Source organism: Chaetodon auriga, chromosome 14 (assembly GCF_051107435.1).
Source record: "Chaetodon auriga isolate fChaAug3 chromosome 14, fChaAug3.hap1, whole genome shotgun sequence".
Classification (NCBI taxonomy): domain Eukaryota; kingdom Metazoa; phylum Chordata; class Actinopteri; order Chaetodontiformes; family Chaetodontidae; genus Chaetodon; species Chaetodon auriga.
The window spans coordinates 1,317,501-1,329,531 of record NC_135087.1 but is presented as its reverse complement, the minus strand read 5'-3'; the positions used below and the strand labels follow the sequence as shown (position 1 = coordinate 1,329,531).

Sequence of the window (12,031 nt, the reverse complement as noted above, 5' to 3'; positions counted from 1 at the left end):
CTCGGCACTTGTACTTGAGTATTTCCATCTTCTGCTGTTTATACTTCTGCATCACTGCCACTCAGGAGCAAATGTTGCTGTTTTTAGCGCACTGCATTTATCTGACGGCTTCTCTTTCTGGTTGTTTTGCTTTGATTCACATTAATATTAAAAAATATAGTAAACCAATCACTTCTGTGATCTATGTACGGGTTAAGATAAAGCCTGGTTGATCTCTGGGGGATTTCACAAACTACCCAGCAGTATGTGAAGTCATTAAAACAGCTGATTAAAGTGATCAACACATTCATGCATCAATAAGCATAATTCACTAATATCATATGTATTCTTCTGAAACGGACCAATCAGCACAAAGAGTGCTTTAGTTTTACTTTGCCAAAGGATCTGAGTTTCATCAGCAACTGCTCATCTGAGTCATTTTTCTGAACAGAAATGGTTGGAGATGATGTCGTCCTGCCAACAGTGTGTCGCATCGGGGGGGGGCAAGAAGAGGGAAGAAGGGAGAGAAAGTAAAGATGGATGAAGGAAGTGTTATAAGAAGAAGACTATAGAGATGAGAAAGGAAGGAAAGGAAAGAGGAAAGGTAATGAGAGAGACAGAGAGGAAGAAGGGAAGGAGCCAACCACAAGTCGCCAGGAGGAGGTTAAAAAGAGTGGTGCATTAAAAAGATGACAAATAAAATACAGATAAAGCACAAAGTGGGAAGAAGAGAGGAATGGAAAGTAATGAGAAAGAAATAAATGGGAGAAGAAAGGAGGGAGGAGAGGAGTTCTAAAGTTAGAAAAGGAAAGAAAGGAGATATAAAAAGGAGAAAGAAAGGAACTAAGAAGGAGAGGAGGAGGAGGAGGGGAGGAAGGAAGAATGAGGAGGATGATGGAGGATGTCAGGGGAGGAGGACTCATTCACTGTCTGCTGGCTGTAAGCCAGAGAGGAGGAGGAGGAGGAGGAGGAGAGAGAGAGAGAGAGAGAGAGAGAGAGAGAGAGAGAGAGAGAGAGAGTTGTCTCTTTGTTTGAAGGTTACGGGAGGACAAGGAGAGAAAGAAAAGAGTGAGGGAGGAGGTGACGGAGACAAAAGAAAGAGAGAGAGAGGAAAAGAAAAGATAGAGAGAGGTGGAGGAGAGAAAGGGGAGGAGGTGGAAGGATTGTCGTGAGAGAAAGAAAGAAAGAGGAGGAATGATAAAGACATGAAGAGAAAGAGGGTCTCAAGTAATTTTGTGTCTCCAAGGTGGCAGCAGCTTTTATATCATTAACACTGTGTGTGTGTGTGTGTGTGTGTGTGTGTGTGTGTGTGTGTGTGTGTGTGTGTGTGTGTGTGTGTGTGTGCGTGCGTGTGCATGCGTGCGTGTGTGTGTGCGCGCTCTCCTGCCAACTCTTTAACGAGGGACTGCTGCTAATTTCAGAGCTAATACTGAACTGTTCCACACCACTGAACCCAGGGAGGAGGAGGAGGAGGAGGAGGAGGAGGGATGAGAAGAGGAAAGGAGAGGGAGTACGAGCGGGAAAGGAGGACATAAGCAACCAGGGGAGAGGGAAGGAAGTGAGGACATAGGAGAGGAAGTGAGGTCTTAGGAGAGGACGACAGAGGAGACAAGTGGCGAGAAAAGGGAAGGAGAGGAATGGAGGGAAGAGGGAGGGAGGAAGAGGAGATAAAAGGACAGGAGGACAGAAAGAGGGGAGTAGAGAGGAAGGATAGGGGAGAGGTAAAGAAGTAAGGACATAGGATGAAAGTATTATAGAGGAGGAAGTAATGGCAGAGAGGAAATAGGGACAAAGAGGAGTAGAGAGGAGAAAGGAATTTGAAGTAATGAAAGGAGGGACAAGGAGGAGAAGAAGAGAGAAGGATGGGAAGAGGAGTGGTCAGAGGAGAGCAAGTGAAGCAAGTATAGGAGGTTGCAATAGGAGAGGAAGTCAGAGCATCAGAGAGAAGAAGAGGGGAGCAGAGGAGGGAAGAGAGGAAAAGAGATGGAGTTAGGAGACAGAAAGAGGAGGGCACAGGAGCGAGGTGGAGGAATGAAAAAAGGAGAGGTAAAGTGAAAGAGGAGAGGAGGAAATAAAGGTTGAGGGAAAAAGAAAGAGGAGAAAGATAGAAGAGAAGGAGAAGGAAAGACTGAAAGAGGGAGTTCAGAGGAGGTGATTAAAGATGACTAAACTTTCCTGTGCAGCTGTCACCTCCTTCTCCTCCTCTTGCCTCCCTCTTTCGTCATCCCTCTGTTTCCCCTCAGCAGCATGTGTGATCTGTCTCTCTCTATCAGTCTATCTTCATTGTTTTCCTGCTTCCTTTCTTCCTTAACTCTGACTTCCTGCTTCTGAAGGCACGGCCCAATCAGCCAGCGCGATGCGCCGTGGAGTGATCAGCACGTATTGATCGGATCGATCACAGTGAGACGGTCGTTTGCACTCTGCTGGTGTCACGGGGTAAAAATGAGACAGCCCGTCCTCACCAGGTCGTCTCTATCACCACCGTATTTATGTTTACCGTTAGTGGCACCCTCTAGTGGCCGCAGTCATTATGTCGGAAGCGAACTGGACGTCCTTCTTCTCGCAGTGGCGACTGAGCGGTGACGTCCAAAATCATCCAAAGTGAATATTGATCCCAGAACTGGATGTTAGCACGTTAGCATGGCAAGCTAGCTTTTTAACTAGCGACCAAAGCTCAGGAAGCTAGCTCAGAAGCATCACCTTAAAACTTCCAACTTCTTTGTCGCTTTCATTTTGATTATCTTTTTATTTTTGCAGCCATTTATGCATTTTATAAACTTATTTCAGACTGATTTATGACTGTCAGAATGCAGATTATAGTTTTAAAATCACAGGAGTTCAGATTTCCACAATAATCTGACCTGTGGAACGTTCGTCCTTCCTCAGTGGACGTGGATGAAAAACATTAAAACATCAGTAATGAAACGCTTGCTCGCATAAGTCTTCAGGTTTTTCTCTCAGCTGGCATTTTAAACTGAAATATGATCCCCGCGCTGCATCAGATTGATTTTAGCACATGAATTATGAATCCTGAGCCCATGAACGTGTTTGGTTGTGCTGGATTTGTTTTGTTTTTATTAATCGTCCACATTGAAAAGTCTGTTACTTCCTCGACGGCTCCCTGTAATTTGTTACCCTGCGTTTATTCATGTCGGCTTTGTTGTTATTAATTCATGTTACTAATCCATCTTTAGTAATTAATACCCTCAACTCATATCCATAAAACTCACATTATTACACCATAATGTTCATTATCGTATCAGTCATATGGGTTTGCTTAATTGTTGTGCGTTGTGCGTTAATGAATTTGTGTATTAAAGTTTCCTTCCAAAGTAGATAAGTGCTGCTGGGAAATGAAAAGGCCGAACGTGTGGAAGCGAACGCCTCTAAACATTCACTGCATACAGCGAGTGATGTCAGCAGGAAGATCAGGTGACACAAACAAAAACAAACAAACAAAACCGGAGTGTTGTTGTTTCTGATACGGATAAACAATATTGATATGGTCATGAACGATTGGATGCTGACATGCTGAAGTAAACATGTTGAAGTCTCGACGCGCTCATAGAACGACGATTCATGTCTGAGTCATCCACGTGATGTTTCTCATCTTCTCCAACTCAGTCACAAAAGAAACGTGAAGTCTTAAAAGTAGAATTCTCTGTGTGTGCGCGTGTGTGTGTGTTTGCGTGTTTGTGTGTGTGCGTGCAGCTAACAGGATTGTAGCTAACAGGATGGAGGAAGCTGTAATACTGCTGAGGCTGTCAACATGGCTTTCCACTCTGTCAATGATGTGTGTGTGTGTGTGTGTGTGTGTGTGTGTGTGTGTGTGTGTGTGTGTGTGTGTGCGCTCACTTTGGCCCCGCCCCAGTATGTGATGTCATTATTTTTCCTTGAAAATCTTCTACTATAATGGGGTTTTTTGTCCACACCTCAGAGAAGGACTGAAGGAATCTTTCAGAAACCGTTTCGATGTCAAATCAAACCGTCCTCTGGGACGCCTCTGAAACGGAGACGGACTCGCCCGGGGGGATCAAGGGGAGCACGTGCGTCTGTGCGCAGAGCGGCGTGGCTCCAGCTGGGGGGGTGACGGTGTAAATGCGTCCACCTGTTGAGGACAGGAAATACTGTGTGCGCCGCGGGGGCCGTCCCCTGAGCTGTGTTGACACCCTGTCCCTCAACGTCCGCCGTGCCACGCTGCCGCACAGCGAGGGCTCGGCGTGCTGATGATATCACAGAGAGCTGTTTCCTGTTTGCTTCGACACCGTTTTCCTCTCTTACATTGATTCTGTGGATTCGCTCAAATGTGAAGTGTGAACAGTGCAGTGATTGTACACCATTTCTTAAGTGAATTTACAGAACAAGTACTACAGTGGCGTACATGTACCCTGAGATGTACTGTGATTTTTACCACATGGACCATGAGGAGACCAGGCTCCTCTTTCTGCCTCCTAATGCTGCTCCTTCTTTTCCCCTGTGCCCTGATCCTGCCTCTCCTCCTTCCTCTGATTCAACCGTCTTCCTCCTCCTCTTCATCTTTTCTAATCCCCCCCCTCAGTAGGATGGAGGGACTTACCAGCAGTTCACTGTTGGAGTTCAGACTGATCCCTCCATCACTACAATCCTATTGGAGGATGATTAGCCTTGTAAGGATGCTGTGTGTCCACATGTGTGTGTGTGTTTAGCAGCAGGAGATCACACACACACACACACACACACACACACACACACACACACACACACTCGCCATCACCTCTACCAAACACAGATTTGATTTTGTTTGATTCTGTTTGTTGTTTTTTATTTCATTTCTAGTTTCTTTGACAGTAGCCGTACCCTCTGGTGTCCTTCTGTCCTTCAGCGGGACCAACCCTCCTGGTCCAGGTTTGGTTTTCCTGGTCCAGGTTTGGAGTGGACCACACACGTCCAGACTGTGTTCAGAGTTGGCTGAGTTGATCACTCTGACCTAACGAACGATTGAGCGTCCACATTAACGATCGATGGCAGGTCGGACGTTTCGCTCGTGTGTCTGCAGTTTGAGCACATTTTTCCCGCCTGGCTGCTGTCAGAGGCTCCATCATGACGCCGTGTTTTAATGTTAATATTGGCATGCTGAGGCTAACTGTGGTCTGACTGCGATGTGAAGAAGATCTTCTCGTCTTCTCGTGTTGTTTTTTAGCACAAACCGCTTGAATAATTGTGAATGGCAAAAAAACAAACAAACAAACCAACAAAAACACACAAACAGCTTCTGTTTGTTTGTGTGTGTTTTCAGCTGTGGATGTTCAGTGAACACACACACACACACACACACACACACACACACACGCACACGCACACACACACACACACACACACAGAGTAATCCTAATTCTTATGGTTGCTAGCAACAAGACACACTGAGCACATAATAGTTGGTTGTTGGGTGATCACGCACAAACATCTCATTCAGTCTTAATCTCTCTCCCCCCCCTCTGCCTGTAAGACCTCACTCGACCTCTTTCTCCTCTTCTTCTCATGCTTTTTCTTTTTTGTCTCACTCTTCCTCCTCCCTCGCTGCTCTTTCTCGTTCAGATCAATCCCTTCTTCTCTTCTGTCAATCCCTGTCTGTTCTCGTTCTTTTCATCCTTTTTATTCCTCTTTTTTCTTCTTTTCACTTTTCTTCCCTCTCTTCATCTCTGTTACCTCCTTCCCTTCTCTCCTCCTCTTCATCGCTCTCTCTCTGTAGGTAGATTGGTTTTGGCACTCGGTCCCCTGATCAGTGAACACACACACTCGCGGTGTCATCGCCATGGCGATGTCAGCAGGCGGGGCTTAATCCAAAGTGACACTTGTTCTCTGCCTTCCTTTCCCATCGCCATGGAAGCAATTACCCTCCTCCTGAAGGGCCTTTTGTCTGAATGTGTGTGTGTGTGTGTGTGTGTGTGTGTGTGTGTGTGTGTGTGTGTTCTCGTCCTCCCCGGAGTTGACGGGGTGGAACCTCGGCTGCGGGTCACCCGATTGGCTGAATTGAAAGATGGGAGGGGGGAGAGGGAGATGGAGATTAAAAGGAAAAGGAGGAGAGGGAGAGAGAGCTCCCACCTCTGCACCTCCCTCTCCATCTCTCGCTCCTCTTTGGTCTCTTATTGCTCCCTTTTTCTCTCCTTTATCTTCTCACTCTTTCCTGAATTAGATTTTTTTTTTTTTTTACTCCAGAATCATCGAAACTTCTGCATCGTTGGAGATCTGAAACGTCGCTCAGCAGGATTAAAAAGGAGTTTGTGCTCCGTCTTTAGGAGGACCTCCTGTTTCACTTCACAGCCTGTGAATCCTAAAAACCGTCAGATACACAAGCACCGTCCTCAGCGCTGGTGGGACAGAGGACAAAGGTGCAACACAAATGTCCAACGATGAGTAAAAGGGCCGTGGACATCTGTGTGCAGTGGACATTAATAAGCAGCATAAATCAAACAGACTCACACGTCTTGTCCAATAAAGTAAAGCGTCATCACGGCGGACAACGCGTCCTGCACAGTCCAGGCAGGGGGACAGACACACTTTAAAGCCGAGAGGCTGCAGTGCGATGCTGTGCGGTGCACCGACCGTCTGTCCTCTGTGCAGTGGTCCATGCAGTCCTCCAGCCTGTCCTAAATTCTCTGCTTGGTCATTGTTAGTATAAAACATGATGAGTCCACTCTCTCGTCCCACTGCGTCCCCGTCTCCTTTAAATTAACTTTATATATTCGTGAATTGTAACGTAACGATGGACGTCTTCAGCGCAGGACTTCAGACTGTGGCGTTCACGTCCTGACCGAGCGGTCGGGTTAAAACTTTGGTGAAGATTTGCTCTCTGCTTGGTCACTGTCTCTCTGTCTCTGTCTGACTCTGTCTGTCTCTGTCTGACTCTGTCTGTCTCTGTCTGTCTCTGACTGTCTCTGACTGTCTCTCTCTGTTTCTCTCTGTTTGTCTGTCTCTGTCTGTCTCTGACTGTCTCTGACTGTCTCTCTCTGTTTCTCTCTGTTTGTCTGTCTCTGTCTGTCTCTGTCTGTCTCTGACTGTCTCTCTCTGTTTCTCTCTGTTTGTCTCTCTCTGTTTCTGTCTGTCTGTCTCTGTCTGTCTCTGACTATCTCTGACTGACTCTGTCTGTCTCTGTCTGTCTCTGTCTGTCTCTGACTGTCTCTGACTGTCTCTCTTTGTTTCTGTCTGTCTGTCTCTGTCTGTCTCTGACTGTCTCTCTCTATCTCTGTCAGCGTCTCCCTCGTCACATGACTTCCTTTTCTGTCTTCCTCGTCTCCTCGTGGGCTCTCTTGTTAACACTCGTCTGATATCTGAACGTCCATCTTAACCAGATTCACATCTGTGCAGGCTTTGTTTAAACGTGTGTGTTTGTGTGTGCAGAGAGATTTCTATCAGTTGTTACGGGCCTCAAACTCCACCGATTGTAAAGTTTGTGTGTGTGTGTGTGTGTGTGTGTGTGTGTGTGTGTGTGATGGCTATCAGCGGTCAGGACCTCAAACCTCCCCAGATTTCCCCGTCGGCCACCGTGCAGCGTTCCTTGCCCGTTATCTCCCGCCTTCATCTCTCTTCATATTGCTCGCCGTGTTTCTCTTTATCTCGTCGCAGACGCTCCTGCATGGATTTGATTTTTTTTTAAATATTCTTCCTCAGTTTGGCCTCTGTGGATGGACGAGCTGATCATGTAAACAGATACTCTCGTATCTGGACGGAACAGAAAAATTAAGCGAGGAGTTTATTCCAACGTATAAATAGAGCAGAAATCGACTTCTGTTTAAACACAATGAGGCAGGAGGGAAAATAAATGTGACTTAGTCTCTGAGGAGTGAATGAGTGAATGAATGAATGAATGAATGATGAAAGCTCAGCAGAGTGTTTGGGTCAATGTCGAGTTTGCTGCTTAAAAGATAAAAGTTTGTTTTTGTCTGTGGGGTCCTTCAGGGTCGGGGGTGGCTTCCAGGTGACGGGTTGAACGGTCCGACCTCTGAGCTGGTGTGTAGAGGTGGATCATGAGCTGAGGCCACAATAATAATGATCAGTGAAGCAGGTGTTTCTGTGGAGAAGCTTCCTGTTTGCCACACAACGATGTCAGGTGTGCTCCTGTTCACGCTGTGCTGTTCAGAGTGACGTTCTGTCTGTAAAGGTGAGTCGAAGATGTGGGACGGGATGCGGACGTTATGCAGCCGGTGGGATTTAGGGGCTCACAGACTGCAGAATTGTCTGAAAAGTGTAAAGAAAAAGGGCGGAGGGTGGTGGACAGCGAGGACGGAGGAGACGCTACGGTTTTCTGGAGCGGTGGATGATCACAGTCGAGGCTCTCTGCTCTGTTGACGTATCAGTGAGTGAGGGGCTCAGGCAGTAAATCCTGTCCTGTCACATGACCAATGGCCAGTTCGACCTCCGGTTGACCTGGAAGTTAAAGCTCGACCTTCCCAGCATGCTCTCTGCCTAAACGCTCTTAAAACAGTCACACACACACGCATGCATACAGAAACACACATATCTCTTCCTTTCAGCTGACAAGCTCTTTAAAAAGCCATCGACCCACCTCGCTGAACTTTACGACATGACACACACACACACACACACACACACACACACACACACACACACACACACACACACACACACACACACACACACCCCGCCTGCTGTGACAAGCTCTTTAAAACACCATCAAGTCACCCGGCTGAACTTTACGACATGGTTTCATTTCATGTTTATAAGACCCAAACACACACACACACACACACACACGCACACGCACACAGCGATCACAACAAGTGTTGCATTTACCTACTCAGCCGGTACATGATAAATATGTCTGTTTGAGTCAAGGTCAAACACACCTCCCTGTCCACTCACACACACTCTCACATGCACACACGCACGCACACACACACACACACACACACACACACACACACACACACACACACACACACACACACACACACACACAGCAGACAGACATGAAGACATGTTTGTCGTCCATCAACATAATGCTTTCTGAGTTTGTGGAACAGATAAATCCCCTCCGCCTGCTGCTCGTCTGCAGAGGCGTGAACATCAGAACCTCCTGTTGTCTTATTGGCTGTTCTGAATCTAAAAATCTGACGGTCAAACTGTCCAATGGACATCCTTGTTTTTTCAGAACGTTCCGTCCTGACTGACGACGAGCTGACTCACGTCAGAACCCCGTTCAGCCTCTCGGGTTCAGGCGGCGGTTTGAGACGTTTTAAAACAACATGGATGCTAATTAGCTGCCGTGGAAGGTTGATGGATTTCATGACGAGGAAGTTCAGGAAGAATCAGTCTGAGGAGAGAAAGGAATGAAATTTAAAAAAGTGACCCCCCCCCCCCCCCCCCCTCCTCTCCTTCTCTCCTCTCCTTCTCTCCTCCTCTCTCTCCTCATTTACTGTTTGTTCTCCCTGATAAATAAATGACAAACAGTATGAAAATGATATTCTTCGCCAGATGACAGCCATTTTTCATCTGTAGCCCTAAACAACTCCTCCTCCTCCTCCTCCTTCTCTAAAGTGTTTGTCCGCTATCCCTCCATCTCATCTCTCTCCTTCTCTTTACACCCCCCCTTTTATCCCTCTAACACTTCTTCTCTTGCATTTTTTTGCTCCAGCAAAAATTAATCACCTGTCTTTATGTGTGTGTGTGTGTGTGTGTGTGTGTGTGTGTGTGTGTGTGTGTGTGTGTGTGGCCGGCAGGAAGCCCACAGAGGTTTTTAGCAGCTGATTTATTGCAGAGTTAATTCATAACGGCGTCCGATGATGATGAGAGGCCGCAGGAAAGTATGGTCGTCACTGTTGTTGTTGAAGGGTGAGAGAGAGAGCGAGCGAGAGAGAGAGGGAATAAACAGAGCGGCTCTTTGATATAAAGTAATAGAGTGGAAAGTAATGGAGAGGATGGAGGAGAAGAGGAAGTAATGGGAGAGGAGAGGCAGATCGTCAGGCGCTCCCTTTTGAAAGGAGGTGACGCAGTGAAGGAGGTGACGTCTGTTGGCTCCGTTTGTCTCAGCCACCGCTGAAGTTCTTCACTTTGATCTGAAGTCATCTCAGTCATTCTCAAACGATGACGGCGTGACGAGGGAAAGTCACCACCTCCTGCAGCCAGAGGAGGTCTGACCATCTTCTCCAGCCTTGGAGTCAGGGCCCCATGTGGGGTCACTGCTTATGCAAATGAGGGTCACAAGAGAATTGCTAAAATTAGAAATAATCGATTCAGATGAACTTCATGAGAGCCTGAATGTCACAGCTCACACGAGGCTTTACAGTCGTGACAGCACGTGACGCTCTGTGTCATCAGACGTTCGGTTTGGACGGTCCCTCCTCAGGACGGACAGGCAGTACGTCAAGCACAGAGGGACAGAGATTTTAAAAAAGTGAACATCAGATCACAGATCAGTCTCACCTTCTGGTCTTCCTCAGCAGATGGACGTGTGCAGTAGCATGTAGCAAAGGAAGCCCTCCCTTTGAAGAAAACTGTTTAGCCATCATGCTAACAAATGCTACGTAGGAGATTATCCAGAGCTGACCGAGTTCGGCTGAGTCTGCTCAAACCGTACGAAGGATCGGACGTCAGGATATTTTGACTTTTGGTGCATCTGATCCTTCTTTGTAGAAGGATGATGCTCAGTCACCGCGGTTCCTTTCCTTATCAGTATAGTTTGAAATGTGTTTTTTTTTTAGCTGTTGTTCATTTTTGAATGTACACTCATACGTTTCAGTGTAATGCTGTATGTATTATTTCTCGGTGGTGCATCGAGGTGTCTCACAGTCACATGTCTTACGCTGCTTTGCTCTTTGCCCTCCGTCCAGGCTGCAGGCTCTGAGGAAGGAGAAGTCACGGGACGCGGCGAGGTCGCGGCGGGGAAAGGAGAACTTTGAGTTTTATGAACTGGCCAAGATGCTGCCGCTGCCGGGCGCCATCACCAGCCAGCTGGACAAGGCCTCCATCATCCGGCTCACCATCAGCTACCTGAAGATGAGGGACTTTGCCAACCAGGGAGACCCGCCGTGGAACCTGCGCATGGAGGGACCGCCGCCCAACACCTCAGTCAAAGGTAGGATGGACATGGACCCGGTTGGAAGACGGGGCTTGTCTTTAAACTGTTGTATGAGGCTCTGTGTAATTCCTGGAATCAGTTCTTTGGATTTGTGCAACTGCAAAACAACAGAATTCTTTCTTTCATACCGAGGAAATAAATCACAGAAAACTTTGAATTCAGGAAACCTTTGAATTTACTTTGTTTTGCATCATTTAAGGCCTTTCCACCGAGGGAAAAGGAACTTTGCCCTTTTCTTCTTGCCTCTTGCTTTGTTTTTTGCCTTATCTATCTTAAAGCAGGAAGGTCACATTTAGGAGATTATTCCAGAAAAGTCCTCCTGAAAACTGTCCACAGACTGACCTTCTAAAATAAGACATATTGCATATTGCAGCTTAAAAGAGCTCAGACAGGCGTTAACCTCTGTTACATCACCAGAAACCTCTCCTCTGGTATGTCAGCTCTAATTGGCTTGATGGATACTGTAGTGGTGTGAATGAAGCTGTGCAGCAGATGACTGACGGTTTCCATAACGAGCCTTTCTGAAGCATTGATGCTGGGCTGTCACTGGTGTTTGCTTTCTCTTTTAAATGTTAGCTTTTCAAGCCGCTGACACCTTTCACTTCATATCAAATAGATTTAGTAACAGATTTGGGGAGAAGCCCTCGTCTGCTCCGAAAGGTTCGCTGGTTTGACCAAAATGTCAGGTTCAGTCAGGTCACGGTGGAGATTTCCTTCGATCCTGCAGCACAGACTGAGCTCGTCAGATGCAGCTGGAGGCTTTGATTGGTTGGTGCCTTCAGGTGAAGTCCACGTTCATGGGCTCCAGTCTTTCCTGCTCCTTCGTGGAGACGTTCGGCTTCAGGATGAGTGAAGTCTGCCTGTGAAGTCGAATCCTTTTCAAAGTGTGGACGGACTCTGTCTTCGCCTCAGCTGACTGTTACACCTTTCCACAGTCTTTGTGTGACTCAGGCTGCCTGTACGATTCACTTTATGTCC

The 12,031-nt window shown here is 47.0% G+C and overlaps 1 protein-coding gene across 1 annotated transcript in view; it reads left to right on the top strand.

Annotated features, from left to right (window-relative positions):
• The window catches only part of npas3 (neuronal PAS domain protein 3), a 250,336-nt gene that overhangs the window by 99,373 nt on the left and 138,932 nt on the right, over nucleotides 1–12,031 (top strand). The window contains exon 3 of the mRNA XM_076748704.1: nucleotides 10,806–11,050. Coding sequence (XP_076604819.1) covers nucleotides 10,806–11,050 — 245 coding nt within the window. The remainder of the gene's footprint in view (nucleotides 1–10,805; nucleotides 11,051–12,031) is intronic.